At 42.7% G+C, this 24278-nt stretch overlaps 1 protein-coding gene across 1 annotated transcript in view; it reads left to right on the top strand.

The window, feature by feature from the left end:
• The window catches only part of PDIA6 (protein disulfide isomerase family A member 6), a 512967-nt gene that overhangs the window by 194741 nt on the left and 293948 nt on the right, over positions 1–24278 (top strand). The window contains exon 8 of the mRNA XM_044080139.1: positions 22531–22671. Coding sequence (XP_043936074.1) covers positions 22531–22671 — 141 coding nt within the window. The remainder of the gene's footprint in view (positions 1–22530; positions 22672–24278) is intronic.

Here is a 24278-nt window from a genome sequence, read left to right on the forward strand (position 1 = left end):
GCTTGTCTTCTTTTCCAACAATTCCACTCAAGGAGAATGCATTCTACATACTCCATTTCCATTTGAGATTCTGTCTTTATTCTGTCTTTATTGAACTAAGTCTGTGCACAAGAATGGCTAGTTGTTTGTATCCTTGTCAAAGTTCAAACATGGATCCAAAGTGACCTGAGTTACTCTGTCTAGATGGTTGTCAGATTTCATAGCTTTTAATTATACCTTCAAAAGGTGTGACTTTCTCATCCAAGCCAAAAGCATATTAATACTAGAATATTAGCTCTGTTTTCTGCCTTCTTCAGAAGCTGCACTGTAAAAGATGTCTGCCCTTGGTGTACAGTGCAAATGTTTGTAAAACATTCAAAAACTGGACTTTAGCTCAAAAGCTGCTTTTTTTCGTCCCATCCTTAAGGGTATCTTGCCATGATGCACCCAGGATGAAAAAATAATTGGGGAATCTGTTCCCAGCCAGTTGAGTTGGATAGAGATGATAACCTAGGATACAAAAGTTATGAATTTACTATAGCAGTAAATACTTTGTCACTCTCCATCTATCTTGGTGTCCAGTCCTCCCCCCTGCTTTTAAATTATCCCCTTTTCTTGGGAGGAACTTGGTAGACCCAAGTCTTAAGCCTTACTCCTATTTTCTCTTTCCTGTCAGGCATCCTTTTCTGGATAATTTTCTTTCATTTGACTCCTCCTCTTTTGGATTTGTTGTGTAGTGTAGTGTTAGTTAGAATTTTAGGCTGTTAGAGTGTTTAGGATTTTTAGTAGGTTTATAGTTTGAGTCTTTTGTGCCTTTTCTAGATAGTTTTGTAATTTTTTTTAAGATTAATAGGATTTTAATGGGATTTAATATGTATGTTTTTCAGTTTGGATTGCTGTGTAGTGAAAACAGTTAAATTTTTCTGATAAAATCAGACATATCCTTGAATTTTAAAAAGGGCTTGGCTTGCAGACACAAGATCCCCACTCTGTGTTTACTGCTTAGGTGCTGCTCATTTACAGGGAAATTGTGATATTTGTGCTGCCTTTGAATCTGGCGCTGTTCATGGCAGAAAAGAAAATCTCATCCTAAAAAGCTTGCTTCCCCTGCAGAGAGGTCTTTTTTCCTAGCCATGTCTTCTGAATGCACACCAGCTTGAGCTTCTCCCAGCAGTAGGACAAAAGTAAGTCTATAAAGAGAAGCATGGGAAAAAGGTCTGAGGAAAAGAAATTAGAAGAAAAAAGACTTGAAAAATTAAGGAAAGGTCCCTGGATTGAACTGGTTCTTCAGGTCCGGTACCTAAAAACATCAAGGCAGTCCGATCCACCTGTTAGCTGAGTCCGCGCTCCCTTTCCTTGTGCTTCATTTTCTCTGGAACCGGTAAGCCCTCAGCTTCATTCACTCATTTTACAGAACAAAACACCCTTACAAATTTTCTTCAGTAGCGTCATAGTCCATGTCAGTCCAGTCCACCAAGAAGTGTCATGAAAATGGATGTCGACCAAATGATGATGAAATTCTTGAGGACTTGGATCCAACTAAGAGTCCTCCTGGTGCCATCCACAAGGAGATGTCCAGATACAGGCCCATCAACCCCTTTACATTTTTTTCCAGTACTGGTTCAGTTTTTGGAAACCAGTTCCCATAGGTCAAAACTCCTCCGGCACACCTCAATATGGTGAGAACCAAAATGCCTCGGTGTTGTCTTGGCATTCACTAGTACAAGTATTTATAAATCAAACTCAATGGTATATTAAAAACAGTATAAATTTTATCCTTGCTTTTTTGCTAACACCAAGGCATTTTGTTTCACAGTAAATTTTTCCTGGGTGTTTTGCTCTGGTTTTGATTGCACCTCAGTATGGTCCAACAGTCCAGTGAACTTCAGTGCTGACTACATCCTTTACTCTCTCCAGACTGATGCTGTCTGATAAAGACAAGTCCTAGAGCCAAAGCGCCTGTGTTAGGTTCCCGATGGTGAAGTAGACTCCAAGGTTTTTGGAGTTGTCTCTTCCTCTCTGAGCCTGTGCACTCGATAGCTCAGGTCAGAGGTCATCATCAGAGCCGACCTCAGAACGGAGAAAGTTCCTTAGTCCTTCAGCAGAGGGAATACGTCTTGGTCCCACTATAGCAGAGTCCCCTTTTAAGGCTGTTGAATGGGCTTTGGGTGGACCAAGAAGGCAGTTGAGTACACAGATTTCAGATCCATCCTGATTTCAAGTAGAACCTGTACCTTATACCTCTTTCAGATCGATGGGGGCAGTCAGAACCTGTTAGCTTTGAGACTGTTTGGCACTTGGTTCCCAATTGGATTCCGACTTGTTTCGAGGAGGGGGTGTTCTGATGGAGACATGGTCCCAGGAAACAGACATGCAAAGAGAAGCAGTTAGATTCCTCTCCTATGTCAGTCACTAAAAACCCAGATTTGGATGAAGGTGAAGGAATACCATAGAACACACACACAAGACGCACACACACACACACACACACACACACACACACACACACACACACACACACACACACACACACAAACACACACCCCCTTTGGAGAATTGATGAATCGAAGAGAGGCTGGTCCTTCCCTCGACAGATGTGTTCCTTGAAGCTTTAGAAACTGGCTCATCCTTGTTCTGGGTGCCCCCTGCCATTCCCTTATAGATCTTGTGGCATGGAAGGACCCTGAAGTCCTAGAACTAATTCTCAAAAATGATGACCAGATCTTAGTAGCCCCAAAAGATAAGCATTTGACGGAAGGACCCCCTGTAGATGCCATGGTAGTAACAACAGCCTTGAACAAAGAACTGTCCGAGGAGAGTTCTTATGTCCATACCCTTAACAGAGAGCCAGGGGTGTTGGATAGAGTAGGGAAACGGGCATATGCTTCAGTGACCTTTGCAGTCAGGTGGCTGAACTACTTTGCATGTTTAAATCATTTTCAGAGACTTGACCAAGGAGATTTCCATCTCTCCCCCTCTCTCTCCCTCTCTGCAATATTTTCTGTGGTATTAGTAAACTTTTTGTTGTCTGTTCGTTGTTATTGATGTATTTTTGTTTTACTCTAAGGGTGTAATTAAACTGACTTTGCATCGAGTGTCATCATCTTCTTTCGGCTGTTCCCACTAGGGGTCGCCACAGCGGATCATCTGTTTCCATTTCTTCCTGTCCTCTGCATCTTGCTCTGTCACACCAACCACCTGCATGTCCTCTTACCACATCCATAAACCTTATCTTAGGCCTTCCTCTTTTCCTGTTACCTGGTAGCTTCATCCTTAGCATCTTTTTCCCATTATACTCCACATCCCTCCTCAGCACATGTCCAAACCGACGTAATCTTGCTCTAAGGCTTTGTCTCTAAACCTTCCAACCTGGGCTGACCCTCTAATATCAAAAACTCAAAAAAACTACTAGACGAAAAAAACAGTTAAAAAGGCGAAATGACACTATAAGAGCCGACAACTATCAAATAAACCAAAAATATTTGATAAAGTTAGCGCTTTCGGCAAAGGCAATACTTCGCCTTCATCAGACAAACAGAGGAAATTAGTCACAGATGCATATATAAGTAATTAGTGGTAATGAATCCACCAATTGAAATAATCTGCATTTTACCTTGGCAACCTCAAAGACACGCTTCACAGAAGCGATGCAAAAACTGAATATCTGATTTAACTTGTATTAAAAATGCAAAATGACAATACATCAAGACATTTAAACTATTTAGAAGAATATGTTGCTACTAAACTTATTAGATAAAAGTTAAAGTAACAAATATCAAATGAAAAATAAAATATAAAATGAAACAAACATTAGAAAGATAAGCATAAACATATTCATGTTCTCAAGCTAGCAAGGAGGACTTTGAAACTTAATCACTCTTAATATGATAAATAAAAAACTTCCACTGTCATATTAATAATGTACATAGACACGAATAGGCAAAATAAATACTTATCATCTTCTTAGAGAGCCACCTCAGAACTTTTATCTAATAAGTTTAGTAGCAACATATCCTTCTAAATAGTTTAAATGTCTTGATGTATTGTCATTTTGCATTTTTAATACAAGTTAAATCAGATACTCAGTTTTTGCATCGCTTCTGTGAAGCGTGTCTTTGAGGTTGCCAAGGTAAAATGCAGATTATTTCAATTGGTGGATTTATTATGGCTCTTATAGTGTCATTTTGCCTTTTTAACTGTTTTTTTGACCCTCTAATATACTTATTCCTAATCCTGTCCACCCTCGTCACACCCGGTGCAAATCTTAACATCTTTAACTCTGCCACATCCAGCTCAAACTCCTGCCTTTTTGTCTCCAACCCATATAACATAGCTGGTCTCACTGCCCTCTTGTAGACCTTCTCTTTCATTCTTACTGGTACTCATCTGTCACAAATCACTCCTGACACTCTTCTCCACACACTCCATCCTAAATAAATAAAATACTTGCGTGATGTACCAGATGTATGTCTTCATCTGGGGTCTGCTATTAGAGCGCACACATTTGAAATGCCAGTATATATACTGTGTACATACACATGCATGCTGGCGTGTGTGTGTGTCTGTGTGTGTGTGTAACCTGTGTTAGTGAGTGGTACCACAGGTTGTTCTACATGTGATGCGTCTGAAGTATGAATTTAATTCTTTTTAAGTCGCTCTTTATTCTGCTTGTGTGGTAAGACTGCCCTTTTGATTAAAGTATGAAAAAAATCTGCTGGGAAAGAAATCTGCTCTGTATAGGAAGTAGATGTCCTTCCATTTCACTGTTGCAGTCTTCATTACACTTAGGATCCCATGCTAAGGGCGGCCCAATGTCCAGCCAATATACCAAGCCTTTAGGTTGCTTTAAGGTACGTTCCTTGCATAGCATAAGGCATAAAGGTGGCATCTGGCTGTACCATCCTCAGAACTTCTTTGCTGCCAGTCCATGTGCCATCTTTTGATTATTGGTGTGAACGCCCGTTCTATTGCTGGTTCACCTAGTCATTACAGATAAGTGCCCCATTGGGGGTTTTGTTGTCTTATCTTTTGCTATATAGTTGCTTGTGGGGTTTCATGTCATCCAAGAAGGGTAAAAGCCAGTGTAGGAGACAAGACTCCTTATAATGACCATCATTAGCAGTGCTGGTTTTCCTTAGGGGCTTCTTGCAGTCATACATCCTGCAATGTTTGTGCCAAAGGCCTTACGCAGTTGTCTTTCATTCCTCGCTATTTATTTAGAAAACCAGCATCTCAAACTTTTAGAAGTACCCACCATAGTGGCTTTCACTTTCTAAGGGATTAGCCATCTTCAAAGAAGAAGGCCGAAAACGTTGGGTCAGATTCTTTGGCTGCGCCTCTTACATAGGACGTCTCTCTCTCTCTCTCTCTCTCTCCGTCTCTCTCTCTCTCTCTCTCTCTCTCTCTCTCTCTCTCACTCTCTCTCTCTCTCTCTCTCTCTCTCTCTCTCTCTCTCTCTCTCTCTCTCTCTCTCTCTCTCTCTCTCTCACTCTCTCTCTCACTCTCTCTCTCACTCTCTCTCTCTCTCTCTCACTCTCTCTCTCTCTCTCTCACTCTCTCACTCTCTCTCTCTCTCTCACACTCTCTCTCTCTCTCTCACTCTCTCTCTCTCTCTCACACTCTCTCTCTCTCTCTCTCTCACACTCTCTCTCTCTCTCTCTCTCTCTCTCTCACACTCTCTCTCTCTCTCTCTCTCTCTCTCACACTCTCTCTCTCTCTCTCTCTCTCTCTCTCTCTCTCTCTCTCTCACTCTCACTCTCTCACTCTCTCTCTCTCTCTCAATCACTCTATCTCTCGGTCGATGAAAGCATGGAGGTTTAACTGGTTCTTGGGTTGGATTTTTCTGTTGTGCCCATTTCAGAGGCCAGCATGGGCTGCTCACATGTCCTCCTCTGAGACCTTGCAGATGTCCATTTTGGATGTTTAGGGGGAACCATGGCTGATTATAACCAAACGGTCTAGGGGATTCCTCAGTTTCTGGTGAGGGAGGAAGTCCCAACTACGATTTAGTGTAGGCTGTTAGAGCCTTCTACGTTTCATAAGATGGACATGCCATTAAAAACCATGTTTTGTCTTTTACCTCTTTTTTTTCTCAAAGTGAATGGCAGAGTTTTATACAGGGCTTCGTTAATGCCCTTATGTCCTTGAAGCCTTCACAGGAGGTCTCTTTTCCGACTCCTCCTTGATCATCTTCCCCTCTCAGGAGATCTAGGGATCAGGATTCCTTTGAAGAAGATGAGGATTCAGATGAGGAATCCTTGGCCTATTCTACCTAGATTCCTTTCCCTTTGAATTATGGTTCTGAGGAAGAGGAGTCTACTAGCCCTGAATCTCCTTTCAAGGAGACGTCTTTTGGGGATACCATTGCTAGGATGGAGTTCTTTAAATGGGATTGTTCCAGGTCTCTGAAGTGCACAAGAGATATATTATGAGCTCCTTCAAATGGAATCTCCTAGACATCCTCCCGTTTGGCTGCTTTACTGGAAGCTTTTTCTTCTGCTTCTCATTCTTCCTCACTACTAGGTCTAGGATCCGACCATTGGATCCTATACGGCTGCTTTCCTCTAGACTTCAGACACAAGCCTCAAGCTCCTTCCTTTACCCATAATCCCCTAGACTACCCCTAAGCCCTCAGATCTCGTTTGCCGCCATTCCAGATGGAAGTCCAAGTCTCTCACCTATTCAGTCCATCCCAGTATTGGATGTCAAGATGCAATACCCCAAATCTGGCTTGGCAGTGTCTCTGACGCTGCCACCCAAGATTTTTCAAACACCTGCCAAGCCCTCGAGACCATCCTCCACCACCTAATGTAGGTCTTCAGGAGCTTCTCTGATCTCGACACGGATAGATTGATGGGGGAAGTTCCTTAGAGCTCAAATTCAGATGGAGTCATTCCAGCACCGTCCCCTACCGGATCTATGAGCTCTCCAGTCAGGCAGTGACTTTCTCCTTTTCTGATCCATCCACTCGTTTCAGATCCCAAGTATTTGAGACCTCAGAGGCACTCCATCTGATCCTAAGAAGTACCTGACTTTGGATCAGACAGACGCCCTGACCAGCTCTGTACAGTTGTTTTCAGAGCGGGTCTGGGATCTGATATGTCTATGCCGGACCCGAGGGGCATGGTTTGGCTTTGATTTGTTCAGATCCTTCCCTTCCCCTGGGTGCCTCAGCTGTAGACAGCTCAGGTCTGATTCTGTCTTCTATCCTGACAGCTCTGATCTGGGGCTGGTCCCAACTTTCTCTCCCTGGCAACTTGGGCTCCGAGGGGGGAGGGAGAGGTTTCTCCGGATCCATAAGCCTTCCAGGTTGTAGAAAGGGCTCTCTGCATCCAGGGAACCGTCCTCTTCTGTCTTGATTCCAACTTCCCATCCTTCATCTGTTTTGAGTGCTGAGCCCGTCATTCCTCTTACATTGAGTCAGCCAGTTAGTTCCAGAAGGTCTCCATGTATGTACCACAGAGAGACTCCACCCCTCTTCCAATACCTCCAGGACCACCCCACTGAGGAGGTTCCTCGGAAGAGGTTGCGCAAAAGGAGGCATGTAATACTCCCACTATAGGGTCTCTCACAAAGGACACAGATGTTGAGGAAGGGGAAGGATCCCCCTGAGATCACCACCTGACGATGTTTCCGTCGGGGACATCATGGAAATCCTTAGGCAAAGAGGTGGATGGTCCTTCCAAAATCCTTCTCCTGAGGAGACTGTTTCCCCCGCCAGATGAGCTTATTGACCTTGTCTCTTGCCAGGCATGGAAGGATCTAGACACTGTTGAACTGAAAACATCTGGATAAAATCCCATCTCCACCTGCCAACCACCAATTCTGGAGTAAGGGAGTTGCCGTTGGTTGGAGCAGTAGCCACAAATAGGGAGCAAGCACAGCAGAGCTCCACTGTCCATCCCCTGAACAAGGAGTCCAGGGTGATGGCCAGGTTTGAGAAGCACGTTTATGCCTCAGCCACGTTTGCACTGAGGTTGTTTAATTTTATGGCCCACTTCACCTGTTTGCAGAGAGATTTGATCAAAGAACTCTCAAATTCTCTTGCTGAGTCCATGCAGGCGGAGGATCTTGAGAGTGGCCAGCTACGATAAAACATTAATCTCCCATAGCTAACTCATCGATGAAGCTGATTTCCCATGCAGCTGAAGGCACCTATCGATCAGCCAGTTACAGCATAGTCATATGGCGACATGCCTGGATAAGGTTCTGTGATTTTGTGGAACTTTTTGACATCCTTTGTTAATGCCCTTTTCTATGGTTTCTCCCTTTTCGGACCTGTCTGCTGTTGGAATCAAATTTTCTACTCCTCAGTGTACCTTCTCCAGGAACCAACGAGGTGGCAAGAAATTGCGATTCCATTAGAATCGGGCACCTTTCCAGGACTCGTGGGAAGATTCCTCTTCCAGAGGCAGAGAAAGGGGTTTCAGTGGCAGGTGTCTCCCTAGAGGCGGATGGGGTCCGCAAAATCAGGGCTTTACGGATTCCTTTCCTGATGGAATCAGTGCTGCTGAAGTGCTTCCCATCTGCTCTTCTCTGAAGGCAGTTGGGGGACAGTTTTCACTGCACCCAGAAGCCTGGTGGACAAGTTTTACACATAATGAGTGGGAGCTTTCGTTTCTATCCAGAGGTTATTACCTTCCCTTTTCCCTTCTTTCTACAAGGCTAAACAAACTCTCCGACATTCCACCCAATCAAAAGCAGTCAGTAGCACTAGAAATCCAAACGCTGCTTCAAAAAAGAGCTATCCAAAAGGTCCCAACCGAACAGATAAGATTTGGAACTTACCCCCACTTCTTTTTGGTGCCAAAAAAAACAGGGGACCTCAGACCAATCGTGGATCTAAGCAAATTAAATCGATATGTAAAGATGTCCAAGTTCTGAATGGGTGTGGTACAGTCCATTCTTTCGCTTCTACGCAAAGACGACTGGATGTACTCCATAGATTTCCAGGATGCATAGTATCACATAAAGATACACAGGCCCTCCAGGAAATTTCTGTTCTTCCAACTGGGAACCAGTCATTATCAATTCAGAGCACTGCTCTTTGGTCTTGCCACAGCGCCCCCCCCCCCCCCCGGGTGTTCACCAAGTGCATGGCAGTGGTAGCACCTCACTTGAGGCTCAAAGGATTCCAGGTGTTTCCATACCTAGACGATTGGCTCCTTGCTGCCCTAACCAAGCATCAATTGATTCAAGCCAGAGATTATCTGATGTACGTCTCAAACCTTTTAGGAATTTCTATAAACTTGGCAAGATCAAAGCCAGCTCCGGTGCAAAATCTGGAATGTGTAGGAACCAAACTAGATACTTTGCACACAGTGGCTTATCTTCCAACACACCGAATATCTTCCTTGAGAAATCGGATGCAAGACATGCTGTCTCACTCTTCTGTGTGGCTGGTATTATAGGTATTGAGAACCATGTCAACAGCAATAATACTAGTCCCCTTGGCTAGGTTTTTCATGAGGATACTCCACTGGACCTTGGCAGTTCAATGATCATTTCTTCATTCTCCTCTTTCTATGCCTATGAGACTCGCAGCAATCTGCAAACGTCATGTTCGTTGGTTGATACAGTGCTAGGACCTGCACTTGGGTGGGCCATTTTCTCTTCCCCTGCCAACAGCCACAGTGACCACAGATGCTTCCCAGCTGGGGTGGGGATGGGGGGTGGGGCATTACAACGGGAAGTGGGTGCAAGACGTGTGGTCCCCATTAGAGACCAAATTGCATATCAACGTCCTAGAAATGAGGGCAGTCCTACTGATGCTGCAAGCCTTTCAGGATGACCTCCCTCTAGGGACCATTGCTATGCACACAGACAACATGTCAGTGGTCTGGTGCATCAGTAAACAAGGAAGAACTCGTTCTTACTCATTATGCAGGGAGGCCATGAGGGTCTGGGAATGGGCGATCTCTTCAGACCACTTTCTAGTTGCAACGCACATACATACCCAGGAAAAACAACGTATTGGCGGACAGACTCGGCAGATCCATTTCGGTTGAGGGACCACTCATGAGGAATCGGTCAATAGTGGGCAGGATTTTCAGCTGTTGGGACCAGCCTTGCCTCTCCCCCAACAAGTGCAGCAAGTATTTCGCTCTGATCCCCCCTCAGGGGAGTCACCAAGGGATGCTGTAGTCCATGTTTGGCCCCCAGATCTCCTCTATGCTTACCATCCTCTACCTCTGATCCAAAATTTCTTCAGAAAGTGAGCAGGTTAAATAGCTCAGTCATCCTCATTACCCCCTTTTGGCCTCGCCAGGTGTGGTTCTGGTTCCCCTTTCTGTGGTCTCATTTCAGGTATAGTCCATGGATTCTGGAGCCCTTTCAGGATCTCCTTTCTCACCCGTCAGAACTCCAGCACCCCAGTTTCCACACCTTTAAGCCAACAACATGGTTTCTCCAATTCCATTGATTATTAGACCGTCCAGGCTCTCTTCCCCAGTATTTCGCATTCTAGCCTCTCAGAAGCTGTACAAAAGTAAGTGGGAAAAGATTTTCTGTATGGGCTTGCAAAAAGGATATTGACCCTTTTTCAGCTTCAATTCAAGACATTTTACTTTTTCCCCAGCCACCTCACCTCTTCAATCAAGGAGCTAGCTTTTCCACGATTAAGTTTCGCTCAGGAAACCAAAGTTTTTTCTTGCTATCTAGTAAACTGTGTAAAGTTTTCATGAAGGGAGTTTTCCTTCTTAGACAACCAATTAAAGAACCTTCTCCACCTTGGGACCTCATGGTAGTTAAAGGAGTAACCCAAAACCCTTTTGAGCCAACAGGTGTCTGTGATTTGAAATGCATTTCTTGGGCAACTATTCTACTTGTAGCTATTGCTAAGAATGATAAAGAAGTATAACTATTATTAAGAAGAGAATCTCTGAATTACAGGCATTGTTAGCGAAACTCCATTATATTGTCTTCCACAAAGATGGGGCATCCCTTGAAACTAATCCTTCCTTCATGCCCAAGGTAGCCACTGAGTTAAATACAAATCCATTCAACTTTTTGTATTTTTTTCTCAGTTTTTTGATCAAAGATTGATGTATGCTGCACCTTTTAGATGTGCATCAACAGCTACATTTTTATCTTCACAGAACAAAGCAACATAGAAAGTCTGATCAGCTTTGTGTCCTCTTCTAACTGTTTGGGACAGGCAGTGTCTAAGATCACTTTAGCTAAATGGATTACTGACTGCATTTCATTGATTTACCATGCAAAAGGTCTAAGTTTGCTTCACCCACCTAAAGCCAGTTCAACCAGGTCCATGTCAACTTCATCACCTTTTTCCAACAGATCTTCTAGTGCCGATATTTGTGCAGCAGCCACTTGGTCTGCTATACATACTTTTGTTACCCATTACAAGATGGACATTATTTCCAGGAGCAGAGCGTTTTGGTTCAACAGTGCTCCTTCATATTCTTCCATGAAGGCCGCCCAAGAGTTATGTAGCTGGAGACTCTGACCCAGTAGTGTGAAAGAATGAAAAGGATAACATCAGATTTATAAGTTATGTACTTACCATAACTTTGCATCTGTGTTGTCCTCATCCCCCCCCCCATCCATTCCCTTTCCTTTGTTCTTGGGAGATTTCTTAGGTATATTCAGAACTCACAGGTTCCTGGTTTGAGCCTGCTCAGGATATTAATCATTTTCTGTTTTTTTTTTTTTTACTTTGTGAAGGCAGTTTCATGTAGATGTGTATACATAAGGTAGCAAACTCAATCTGAGGGCTTAGGGGGGGTCTAGGGGATTATGGGTAAAGGGAGGACCTTGGGCTTGGATCTGAAGTCTAGAGGAAAACTGCCATATTGGATCAGATGGTCAGATCCTAGACCCAGCAGCGAGGAAGAATGAAAAAGGACGGCATAAATGCCAAGTTATGGTAAGTACATAACTTTAAATTTTTATAAAGTATCTGATTGCAGATTCCTTTCTTACTCTTTCTCAAGACAATGTTTTTCTGGAATGCAGGATTCAGACTGTACCTATGCTGGCGTATCTGCGTCCTTCCATATTGTCATTTTCTTCTTTCAAGATCTTCTTCCTCTGACCTCCCATCACCAGGGAGTTTTGAGAGCTCTGGGATTTATGGCATCCAACATTTCTATACTCCTTCTAGCCAAACTCCACAATAAAAAATTACACTGGTTTCTCAAATCAGTTTGGCTTCAGCATGTGCGTCCTCCAGACTTGGTAGTTCTTCTTCTTCCCTGTCTAAAGAAGAAACTTCACTGGTGGATTCAGCAGTTGTCTCTAAACCCAGGGCTTCCCTTTCATCCCCCTCTTTCATCTTAGGAGCTGTTCACAGATGCCTCAGATGTGGGATGGGCAGCAGCTTTTGGCTCCCTAAAAGTGCAGGGGATCTGGTCGCCTCTTCAACTGAAGGAGTACATCAGTGTCAAAGAGATGAGAGCCCTTCTGCAGGCCTCTCTTCTCCCTGAAACCTCCCAAGGTCTTTACAGACCACATTAGTGATGTGGTATATAAACAAATAAGGAGGAACAAGACCTTACCTTCTTTGCCAGTTGGTACTCCTGGTAAGGGATGTTGCTGTCCAGTATCAAGTGACTTTTCAGGCAGTTTACATTCCCTCAGGTCAAAACGTTGTGGCAGACACTCTGAGCAAGTCCTTAGCTCAATCCCATGAATGGATGCTTCACATGGATGTGTTTCTGGACATAGATCTGTTTGAGGAGTACCCCACTGGTGATCAATTTGCCTCCCTTCTGAACATATAACTTCCTGTATTTTGTGCCAGAGTCCCAAGTCCACTGGTGTGGAAGGTGGGTGTCCTCTCTTTTTCTTGGAAGGGGATGTTTCATTATGCTTTTCTGCTCATTCCCCTCATTTCAGAATGCAACAGGATTCTCCCAAATCTTGTTGGTGACTCCTTTTTGACTAAGACAACATTGGTTCCCTCTTCTGCATGTAGCCAAGGGCAGTCATCACAAGTTACCCCACATGGTGGACCTACTCACACAAGACAGGGGATCTCTCATCCATCCCCACTTGTCCACCCTTCAACTGACACTGTGGGTGATTTTAATTCCGTATAGACACCTTTTTTTTCTGAGGAAACCTAATACTAAGAAATCCTACTTATCCAAATGGAAGGGGTTTTTGTTTTGATGTCTTTCTTGTAACCTGAATCCACTTTCGGTGGATGCTCCTTTGGTTCTCTTTTCTATGTGAAAATTGCTCAGTGCTGGTTTGGCGTACTCTTCTACTAAGACCACTTATCCTCTTTCTCTGCTTGTCTGCCTTTATCTCCCCCTTTAGATTTGAAGCTGAACAATTTTTTAAAGGCATCCTTCACATTAGGCTTCTCAGGAAGCCTGTTTCTCCTCCTTGGGATCTTAATTTTGTTTTGATAAAAATTGACTCCGTCTCAGTTTGAGCCTGCAACTTCAGCTTCCTTCAGCATTGCTTTTGGAAAACAGTTAGCCCTTACTTCCAAACGGGTGTCTGAGCTTCAAGCCCTTATGGTCTGTCCTCCTTTTTTGTGTTTATAAGGACAGAGTGTCCTTGCATACTAATCATTCTTTTATGCCGAAGGTAGTTGAGTTGTCTCAGTCTATTAATTTGCCCACTTTTTTCCCTTCTCGGCAGTCTGCCAGTGAGAAGGGTACTGCACATGTTGGATGTGCATAGACCATTCAGATTTTATGTGGATAAAACTAAGACAATTGGAAAATCTGATCCGCTTTTTATTTCCTTTCATCATAGGTCCTTCGGATTAACTGTGTCCAGTCGGAATGTTTCTTCTTGGATCTCTAAAGCTATTTCATTTTGTTATTCCTTTCATGGTAAGAGCCTTCCTTATTCTGTTAACACTCATTCTTCTAGAGCTATGGATTTTTCTGGTGATTTTTTTTTCAAGGGGTTGGCTACTAACTATTCTTGAGACAGCTGCCTGGACTTTTGTGCATACATTTGTCAAACACTGCAAGTTGGATTGAATTTCTAGCGATAGAGCTGTTTTTTTTTTCTAGGGAAATCCTTCATATTTTTCCTAGAGGGCTCTGCTGTTTCTTCCTCCTGCCACTCTCCTTCCTGAGCTCTGGCACTCTTCCTTGTGTAACGAATACTGCAACAGTGAAATGGAAAGAGTACAGTTGTGTAAAATATTACCATAACAGTAGATGTCCTTCTCTTCACTGTTGCAATATTCTCTCCCTCCACCCCCTGGTCCAGTTCTCTTCTGGATGTACTTTAGATCACCTTTCTTTTCCGTGGGCTGTCATTCCTACTGGGGCTCTGAATTCTGAGGATGGTACAACCAGAGGTCACCTTTATGCCCTCCTCTATGCAAGGAGCATGCATGTGACATACGGCATACCTTAAAGCAACTTAAAGGCTTTGGTATGCTGGTAGGATGTTGGGCCACCCTTGGCAGGGGTTCCCTAGTGTATTTATTTATTTATTTATTTATTTGACATTTGTTAACTGGGTTAGTCCAACTGGGCATGATCCCATTTTCAGTGAAGACCCAAGGAGAAAAGCTCCAGTACATGGCAGTTCTTTTAAAAGAGGTATATAAAGCTTGAAATGTATTAAAAATATACAAAGCTTGAGATACTTTAAAGTATACAAAGCTTGAAATATACATTGGAGTATGAATTGAGACATGAGTTCATACCTAGCTTGAAAGCAGATAACAGACATATTATGAAGCAAAGTTGATACGTAGGTTAAAAAACAAATTGGAACATGAATTAAAGCATACATTGATACCTTGCGTAATTAATTTGATACCGCAACAGTGAAGAGAAGGACATCTACTGTCGTGGTAAGATTTCACACACACAGGTACTTCCTAAACTCATTTGTCTTGTTTTGTTTCCTTTTTATGCTGGTATTTATATTTAACTAAAGGTTTGCTGTCTTTTTTTTTCATGTGGCACAGTGTTTGATATACGCTTTGAAATTTCTTTTTAGGTACGAGGATTCCCAACCATCAAGATTTTTCAGAAGGGTGAAGATGCAGTTGATTATGATGGTGGAAGAACCAGAGCAGATATTGTTGCTAGAGCCCTTGATTTGTTTTCAGAAAATGCTCCACCTCCTGAACTGCTAGAGGTTTGTGTTAATACTTGTAAAACATGTGAAGCAGTTTTGATGACATGCATTTTGGTGTGATCTATACATTTTGAAACCAAGGAAAGAGATTGTACTTGATTAAGGAAAGTTTGGAAACGTGTAATTGTCCATTAACTCCCAAATTCTTTCCTTTCTTTGTGTTCCGAGCAAGATTTTAATGTAAAAATGTGTGTATTAAGAGTTAAGCTATGAAAAGGGTTTGACTGCCTGATGACTTTTAGTAACTTTTAAATTAGGAGTGTTACTTTTTACTTTTGTGGTGGAAAGGTTATTTAAAATGTTATGTTTTACTTTTGGGAACTGGGTACGGATTTTAAGGTGGGTTTTTTTTTTTTAGTGCTTACCTGTTTTACTGACTGCTGCTGGGCATCGGGCATATATTTTTCAACTTAACTGTGGAATGACCTGCTGCCCCTCAAAAATCGGATAGTGTATAAAGTTCTTCAAACACGCATGTTTTCTATGCAGTCATCCACAATCATACTGAGCAGCTGTTGCTTTAGTGAACCCAGCTGCTGTTAAACTTCTGACAAGGACAGGAAAGCTTTTGATAGATTTGGGGGAAAATGTGTATCCTTCCACAAACATGAATTGTAAGCTATCAACCTCGTATGTGAAGGTTATGGTTACTCTTTTGGCAACACAAGGAATGTTATGGCATGTTTCCTTTTCTGGGGGAAAAAAATTCTCTGTGTAAATTTATTCTTTGTGCCTGAAGTGGCTACTTACAGTTTGAAATGTGCTTAAGATTCTGCTGATGCCACTTACAGGGCTGCTGCCACCAGAACTGTTATGAGGAGGTTTGCTTGGTTACATTATTCAAACCATCCAGAAGATTTCCAAGCAGAAATTTTGAATTCTCCCTTGGATGAGTGTTAGTTTCTGGATCATCTGCTGCAGAGGTTCTTAAAATGTGATGAGAGGGCCAAGCTAGTTCAAGGAATCTCTCCTGATATTTCAGTCTTCCTTCTCCAAGTTTGCTAAGGGATTTAATGCTACCTTAAGCCTTCTTTCAAAGCAAAATAAAAAAAAATTCAGCAAGCTTCTGGTAAACTAAAGTTTAAAAAGCCATGGAAGGGGGGTTCCCAAAAAAAGAACCCCCCCCCCCTACTCCCAGAGCAAATGTCTGTCAAATAAGGTTCATAGGCTGGTACTAGGCTATCGGCCCTAGGGCCTATACAAGCCTAGCCATAACAATTCCCTGGCTATTTCTTCCCACACTTATTTACTTCCCTGGACCCCTGTCTAGCAGGGCGACTGACATGATCCCTGGGTTGAATTTCCTTTCTCCCATCCAATCATCAAGACCCTGATTCTTGCCTCCTGCTCTGTTAAACCCTGATAAGTACTAGGGTGCCTGAAGCTCATAAGTATCTTTTTAGAGTCCTAGGGCAGACCGGAAACTGTTTCTCAGGGACCTAAAGGTGTTAAGGCCTCTGTTGTTAAAACCCTGTTCCCACTGATAAAGAGGCAAGGGCTTTGGATAGATGGGGAAAGAGTATACTTCTTCCACTTTAGCCATGAGGGGCGTTGAATTGTCAGTTCACATGCTAAAATATCAAAATTATCTCCTTTCACAATTGAAATCGAAGGTGGTTGCTTTGGCGGAAGTTATGAGGGGTAAAGAGTTGCTGGTTTTGGTTCATGAGTCTGAACAAGTGGGTAAGCATTCTTTGCAATGCGGTTTTGATGCTGTACTGGTCTCCTCTTTGGTGGCTGCCTCTAGTTCTGTTCTTGAGGCATGCCTGGTTGAGGATCAGAATTTAGCTGAGCATGTTAAGACAAGGATTTTGGATGCTCCTTTACAGTCTGATGTGTTGTTTGGTTAAGCCTGTGGAAGCAGTTTAAAAGAAAATGGAGGACAAAGCTAAGTCTATGCAAACTGTTAAAGATTTTTTGCAGGTGCAGCCACCGAAGTTTAGTAGAAATTGGCCTACTAAGGGATGGACATATCCTGCTTATGATTCCCAGTCTAGGGGTAGGTCTAGAGGTGGTAGGAGGAGAGTTAAAGGTTCTTTTAGGCCTAGAACAGGGAGTTCACCTGCTCAGACTTCTGGTGAGGGCAGGGGTCAGTCCTTTTGTAAACAGACCCAATGACCTGCCTTTTCAGCTGCCAGTAGATTCTCGTCTGGCAGCTCCTTTGGGAGGAAGACTGTCTCTTTTCAAAGAAAATTGGGATTTAATTACTCAAGACAGATGGGTGTTGGATATCATTCACCACGGTTACAGGTTTTATTTCCATACATTGCCTTTCAAAGGCATGCCAGGCGTTCCTCCTCCACAAAGGAAAAAGGCTCACAAGCAAATTTCTCTGTTACTCCAAATAGGGGCCATTCAGCCAGTCCCTGTATCAGAAGGGCCTAGGATTTTATTCTGCCTGTTCCTAGTACCAAAGAAGGGAACAACGTGGAGACCAATTTTGGATTTATCTATCCTCAACACTTATCTGGACATTCCCAAGTTCAAGATGTTGACGTTACAACAGCTACCTCTGCTGGGCAAAGATCACTGGATGGTAACTTTAGATCTCAAGGAGCTTACCTTCATGGCCTATAAGACTAAGTTGCAGGAAGTATCTGCGTTTCGAGCTGGAAATTCTCATTATCAGTTCTCTGCATTGCCCTTTGGCTTATCTACTGCGCCCAGAGTATTCACAGTTCTGGCTCCAGTGATAGCTTACTTCAGGCTAAAAAGGAATTCAAATCTATCCTTACTTGGACGACTGCCTGATTCTGGCTCAGAAAAGGAAGACCTTCTACAGCATCTGGAATATGTTATAGCAGTGCTAAGATGCCTAGGGTATTCTGTGAGCAGAAATAAAGTCCAGTCTAGTACCCTCTCAAGACATGTGCTTTCTGGGTGTGAGACTGAATACAGCAGCCAGATGGCCTTTTAACCCCGGACAAACAAAAGAGTCTATCCCTTTACTTCCATCAACTATCTCATCAGTCCGTGCTGACTGCAAGGACAGTCCTTCAAGCATTAGGGTTCATGGCATCTTGTATTCTGGTGCTTCCCAATGCCAAACTGCATATGAGGAAGCTGCAATGGTATCTCAAAATGTATGGACACAGCACTGCAGGATTTGGACACTGTCATTCAAATAATACCTTGCCTTCAAAAAGAATTTTTGTGGTGGGCTCAGGAATGTCACCTAAACAAAGGACTCTCTGTGACCCGACCAGGCGAGTCAGATTTTAACGACAGATGCCTCGGACATTGCTTGGGGAGCTCATCTAAATGGAAAGTGGATACAAGACAAGTGGCCTGCCAGACTACAGCATCTACATATCAACATGAAGGAGATGTTAGCAGTCAGTTTGCATTAATGGCTTTCAAGGAGTTACTTCTTCCAGGGCAGGTGTTGATTCTAACAGACAACACAACTGTCATGTGGTACATCAACAAACAAGGGAACACATTCTTATCCTCTATGCAGGCAAGCAATGATTTTATGGGAGACTGGCTCAGCTTGCAACTAACTCTTCAGGCAAGGTTTCTGCCGGAGCACAGAACTCCTTAGCAGATGTGTTAAGCAGACAAATCATGGATCCCCACGGTGGAAACTGGATCTTCATGTATTTCAGAAATTGACAGTGTCATGGGGAACTCCAGACATAGATCTGTTCGCTTCTCCACTAAACCACCAGCTGCCAAAGTTTTGCACAAAGGGGTTTCATCACACAGCTTGGAAAGTGGATGCTCTTTCTTTCAGTTGGAAAAATCTTCATGTGTATGCCTTTCCACCTCTGCCTCTTCTTCCAAAGGTGCTCTTAAAGGTCAGACAAGACAAGCCAAGGATGATTTTAATAGCTCCAGATTGGCCTCGGCAACACTGGTACCCACTACTAAGGAGTCTGGTAAGGAAGCCTCCATGGCCTTTACCTTTGATTCCACATCTGTTATCTCAGAAGGGCGCTCATCTGCTCAATGTCAGCTTCACTCTCTTCATCTGACAGCCTGGCATATTCTGTGTTGAAACACAGCAGGTCTCAACTTCCTCAACAAGTTTTAAATGTGATTATGGAAGCTAGAAGACCTAGTACAAGGAAAGTGTGCAGAAAAATGGAAGAGATTTTTATTTTGGAGTACAGCAAAATTTGGAGATTTCTGAGCCTAATTTGAGTGTGTCTCTTCAATATCTTACTGAGTTATTGGACAAAGGTTTGTCCTTCTCTTCCATTAAGATTCATGCTGCAGCAATTTCAGCTCACTGTGATTGTGACCCACCATTGTTTTCGCATCCTTTGTTCAAGCAGTTTCTTAGAGGGGCAAAGAATATAAGACCCCCGTAGAGCTCCTACTCCTGCTTGGGATCTCAATTTTGTGTTGGAAAAACTTACTCTACAACCTTTTGAGCCTGCGGCTACTGCTGAATTGAAATACTTGTCATGGAAGACTGCTTTTCTGTTGGCTATTACTTCTGCAGAAGGGTGTCTGAGTTGCAGGCCCTTATGGCAGTAGAGCCCTTTTGATTTTCCATAAGGATAGGGTATCATTACGCACTAATCCTTCCTTTATGCCTAAGGTGGTTTCTAGTGTGGCTTTAAACCAAACTATTCATTTGCCTACTTTTATGCAGACCCCCAAAATAAAGGGGAAAAGATTTTGCACACTTTAGATGTACACAGGCAATTGCGTTATTATTTAAGCAGGACTAAGGATTTTAGGCAGTCTCAGCAGTTGTTTGTTTCTTTTGCTTTGAGTTCGCAGGGCAAGCCTGTGTCAAAACAAACTATTTCTAGGTGGATTGGGTTTTGCATTGCATTTTGTTATTCCCATCATGGCAAAGGAGATTCCAGCTGGGATTAGGCCTCATTCCACTAGGGCTACTGCCACTTCAACAGCATTTCTAAGGGGTGGCAACTAAGGATATTTTGGAGGCAGCTACTTGGAGTTCAGTACATACTTTCTCTAAGCATTATCACCTTCCTCTCTACTCTAAGTCTAGGGCTGGTTTGCCACAGCTATTTTGCAAGGCATGTTGTCAGCTCCTGCTTCTTTATGATTGCCAGCCTCCCTTACCTCTGCTTTGGGATTCTACCCAATAGTTAGGACTGCAGCAATGTGGAATGAAGAACATAGTACAGTTTTGTACCTACCATAAATGTAGATGTTAGAGGATCCCACATTGCTGCAGTCAAATCTCCCTCCTTCCCCTCTGTGTTTCGGGGTGGTTGTGTAGGTGAGGTTATATGCTGATAATTTTGTATATATTGTACATATTTTTGGTGCAGGTATATTGGGCCTTGTCTTTTTAGGGTCTTCTGACATCTGGGGCAAGAAAAGACTGAGGATATGACGTCGGTCATGCGCATTAGTACCCAGCGTACTGGCGTCAGTCTAATGCGCCCTGACGACGTCAGCTCTCTTTGGTATTCGGGCCCGACTGGACGGACTACCCAATAGTTAGGACTGCAGCAATGTGGATCCTCGAACATCTACATTTATGGTAGGTACAAAACTGTACTTTACCCCACATGGTGGACCTACTCACACAAGACAGGGGATCTCTCATCCATCCCCACTTGTCCACTCGTCAACTGACACTGTGGGTGATTTTAATTCCGTATAGACACCTTTTTTTTTCTGAGGAAACCTAATACTAAGAAATCCTACTTATCCAAATGGAAGGGGGTTTTGTTTTGATGTCTTTCTTGTAACCTGGATCCACTTTCGGTGGATGCTCCTTTGGTTCTCTTTTCTATGTGAAAATTGCTCAGTGCTGGTTTGGCTTACTCTTCTACTAAGACCACTTATCCGCTTTCTCTGCTTGTCTGCCTTTATCTCCCCCTTTAGATTTGAAGCTGAACAATTTTTTAAAGGCATCCTTCACATTAGGCTTCTCAGGAAGCCTGTTTCTCCTCCTTGGGATCTTAATTTTGTTTTGATAAAAATTGACTCCATCTCAGTTTGAGCCTGCAACATCAGCTTCCTTCAGCATTGCTTTTGGAAAACAGTTAGCCCTTACTTCTTCCAAACGGGTGTCTGAGCTTCAAGCCCTTATGGTCTGTCCTCCTTTTTTGTGTTTATAAGGACAGAGTGTCCTTGCATACTAATCATTCTTTTATGCCGAAGGTAGTTGAGTTGTCTCAGTCTATTAATTTGCCCACTTTTTTCCCTTCTCGGCAGTCTGCCAGTGAGAAGGGTACTGCACATGTTGGATTTGCATAGACCATTCAGATTTTATGTGGATAAAACTAAGACAATTGGAAAATCTGATCCGCTTTTTATTTCCTTTCATCATAGGTCCTTCGGATTAACTGTGTCCAGTCGGAATGTTTCTTCTTGGATCTCTAAAGCTATTTCATTTTGTTATTCCTTTCATGGTAAGAGCCTTCCTTATTCTGTTAACACTCATTCTTCTAGAGCTGTGGATTTTTCTGGTGATTTTTTTTCAAGGGGTTGGCTACTAACTATTCTTGAGACAGCTGCCTGGACTTTTGTGCATACATTTGTCAAACACTGCAAGTTGGATTGAATTTCTAGCGATAGAGCTGTTTTTCTAGGGAAATCCTTCATATTTTTCCTAGAGGGCTCTGCTGTTTCTTCCTCCTGCCACTCTCCTTCCTGAGCTCTGGCACTCTTCCTTGTGTAACGAATACTGCAACAGTGAAATGGAAAGAGTACAGTTGTGTAAAATGTTACCGTAACAGTAGATGTCCTTCTCTTCACTGTTGCAATATTCTCTCCCTCCACCCCCTGGTCCAGTTCTTTTCTGGATGTACTTTAGATCACCTTTCTTTTCCGTGGGCTGTCATTCCTACTGGGGCTCTGAATTCTGAGGATGGTAAAACCAGAGGTCACCTTTATGCCCTCCTCTATGCAAGGAGCATGCATGTGACATACGGCATACCTTAAAGCAACTTAAAGGCTTTGGTATGCTGGTAGGATGTTGGGCCACCCTTGGCAGGGGTTCCCTAGTGTAATTATTTATTTATTTATTTGACATTTGTTAACTGGGTTAGTCCAACTGGGCATGATCCCATTTTCAGTGAAGACCCAAGGAGAAAAGCTCCAGTACATGGCAGTTCTTTTAAAAGAGGTATATAAAGCTTGAAATGTATTAAAAATATACAAAGCTTGAGACACTTTAAAGTATACAAAGCTTGAAATATACATTGGAGTATGAATTGAGACACGAGTTCATACCTAGCTTGAAAGCAGACAACAGACATATTATGAAGCAAAGTTGATACGTAGGTTAAAAAACAAATTGGAACATGAATTAAAGCATACATTGATACCTTGCGTAATTAATTTGATACCGCAACAGTGAAGAGAAGGACATCTACTGTTGTGGTAAGATTTCACACACCGGTACTTCCCAAACTCATTTGTCTTGTTTTGTTTCCTTTTTATGCTGGTATTTATATTTAACTAAAGGTTTGCTGTCTTTTTTTTTCATGTGGCACAGTGTTTGATATACGCTTTGAAATTTCTTTTTAGGTACGAGGATTCCCAACCATCAAGATTTTTCAGAAGGGTGAAGATGTAGTTGATTATGATGGTGGAAGAACCAGAGCAGATATTGTTGCTAGAGCCCTTGATTTGTTTTCAGAAAATGCTCCACCTCCTGAACTGCTAGAGGTTTGTGTTAATACTTGTAAAACATGTGAAGCAGTTTTGATGACATGCATTTTGGTGTGATCTATACATTTTGAAACCAAGGAAAGAGATTGTGATTAAGGAAAGCTTGGAAACCTGTAATTGTCCATTAACTCCCAAATTCTTTCCTTTCTTTGTGTTCCGAGCAAGATTTTAATGTAAAAATGTGTGTATTAAGAGTTAAGCTATGAAAAGGGTTTGACTGCCTGATGACTTTTAGTAACTTTTAAATAGGAGTGTTACTTTTTACTTTTGTGGTGGAAAGGTTATTTAAAATGTTATGTTTTACTTTTGGGAACTGGAGTGCAGTTTTAAGGTGTTTTTTTTTTGTTTTTTTTTTTAGTGCTTACCTGTTTTACTGACTGCTGCTGGGCATCGGGCATATATTTTTCAACTTAACTGTGGAATGACCTGCTGCCCCTCAAAAATCGGATAGTGTATATAGTTCTTCAAACTCGCATGTTTTCTATGCAGTCATCCACAATCATACTGAGCAGCTGTTGCTTTAGTGAACCCAGCTGCTGTTAAACCGCTGACAAGGACAGGAAAGCTTTTGATAGATTTGGGGGAGAATGTGTATCCTTCCACAAACATGAATTGTAAGCTATCAACCTCGTATGTGAAGGTTATGGTTACTCTTTTGGCAACACAAGGAATGTTATGGCAGGTTTCATTTTCTGGGGGAAAATAATTCTCTGTGTAAATTTCTTCTTTGTGCCTGAAGTGGCTACTTACAGTTTGAAATGTGCTTAAGATTCTGCTGATGCCACTTACAGGGCTGCTGCCACCAGAACTGTTATGAGGAGGTTTGCTTGGTTACATTATTCAAACCATCCAGAAGATTTCCAAGCAGAAATTTTGAATTCTCCCTTGGATGAGTGTTAGTTTCTGGATCATCTGCTGCAGAGGTTCTTAAAATGTGATGAGAGGGTCAGGCTAGTTCAAGGAATCTCTCTGATATTTCAGTCTTCCTTCTCCAAGTTTGCTAAGGGATTTAATGCTACCTTAAGCCTTCTTTAAAAGCAAAATAAAAAAAATTCAGCAATCTTCTGGTAAACTAAAGTTTAAAAAGCCATGGCAGGGGGGGTTCCCAAAAAAAGAACCCCCCCCCTACTCCCAGAGCAAATGTCTGTCAAATAAGGTTCATAGGCTGGTACTAGGCTATCGGCCCTAGGGCCTATACAAGCCTAGCCATAACAATTCCCTGGCTATTTCTTCCCACACTTATTTACTTCCCTGGAACCCTGTCTAGCAGGGCGACTGACATGATCCCTGGGTTGAATTTCCTTTCTCCCATCCAATCATCAAGGTTCGTTTTGAAGAGGGCCAAAGAGGTACTCTGCTTGACATGTATGGGCAGTCTATTCCAGAGTCTGGGGAGTCTCTGGGTCAGGAACCTATCCCTCCAGCATGTTTTGTTTATTGTGATGACAAAGTTTAGATCCCTGGAGCGTGTGGCTCTGAGGGATTGGGATTAAGTGTAGCATGTCCAACAGCCCTGGGTTTGACATGGCCTTGTATGTTAAGCAGAGATCGCCTCAGAGTAGATGATATGCGACAGAGTATAGCTAGAGTTTTTAAAGGCGGTC

This window comes from Protopterus annectens, chromosome 1.part1 (genome assembly GCF_019279795.1).
Source record: "Protopterus annectens isolate FY-2018-M chromosome 1.part1, PAN1.0, whole genome shotgun sequence".
NCBI classification, from domain to species: domain Eukaryota; kingdom Metazoa; phylum Chordata; order Ceratodontiformes; family Protopteridae; genus Protopterus; species Protopterus annectens.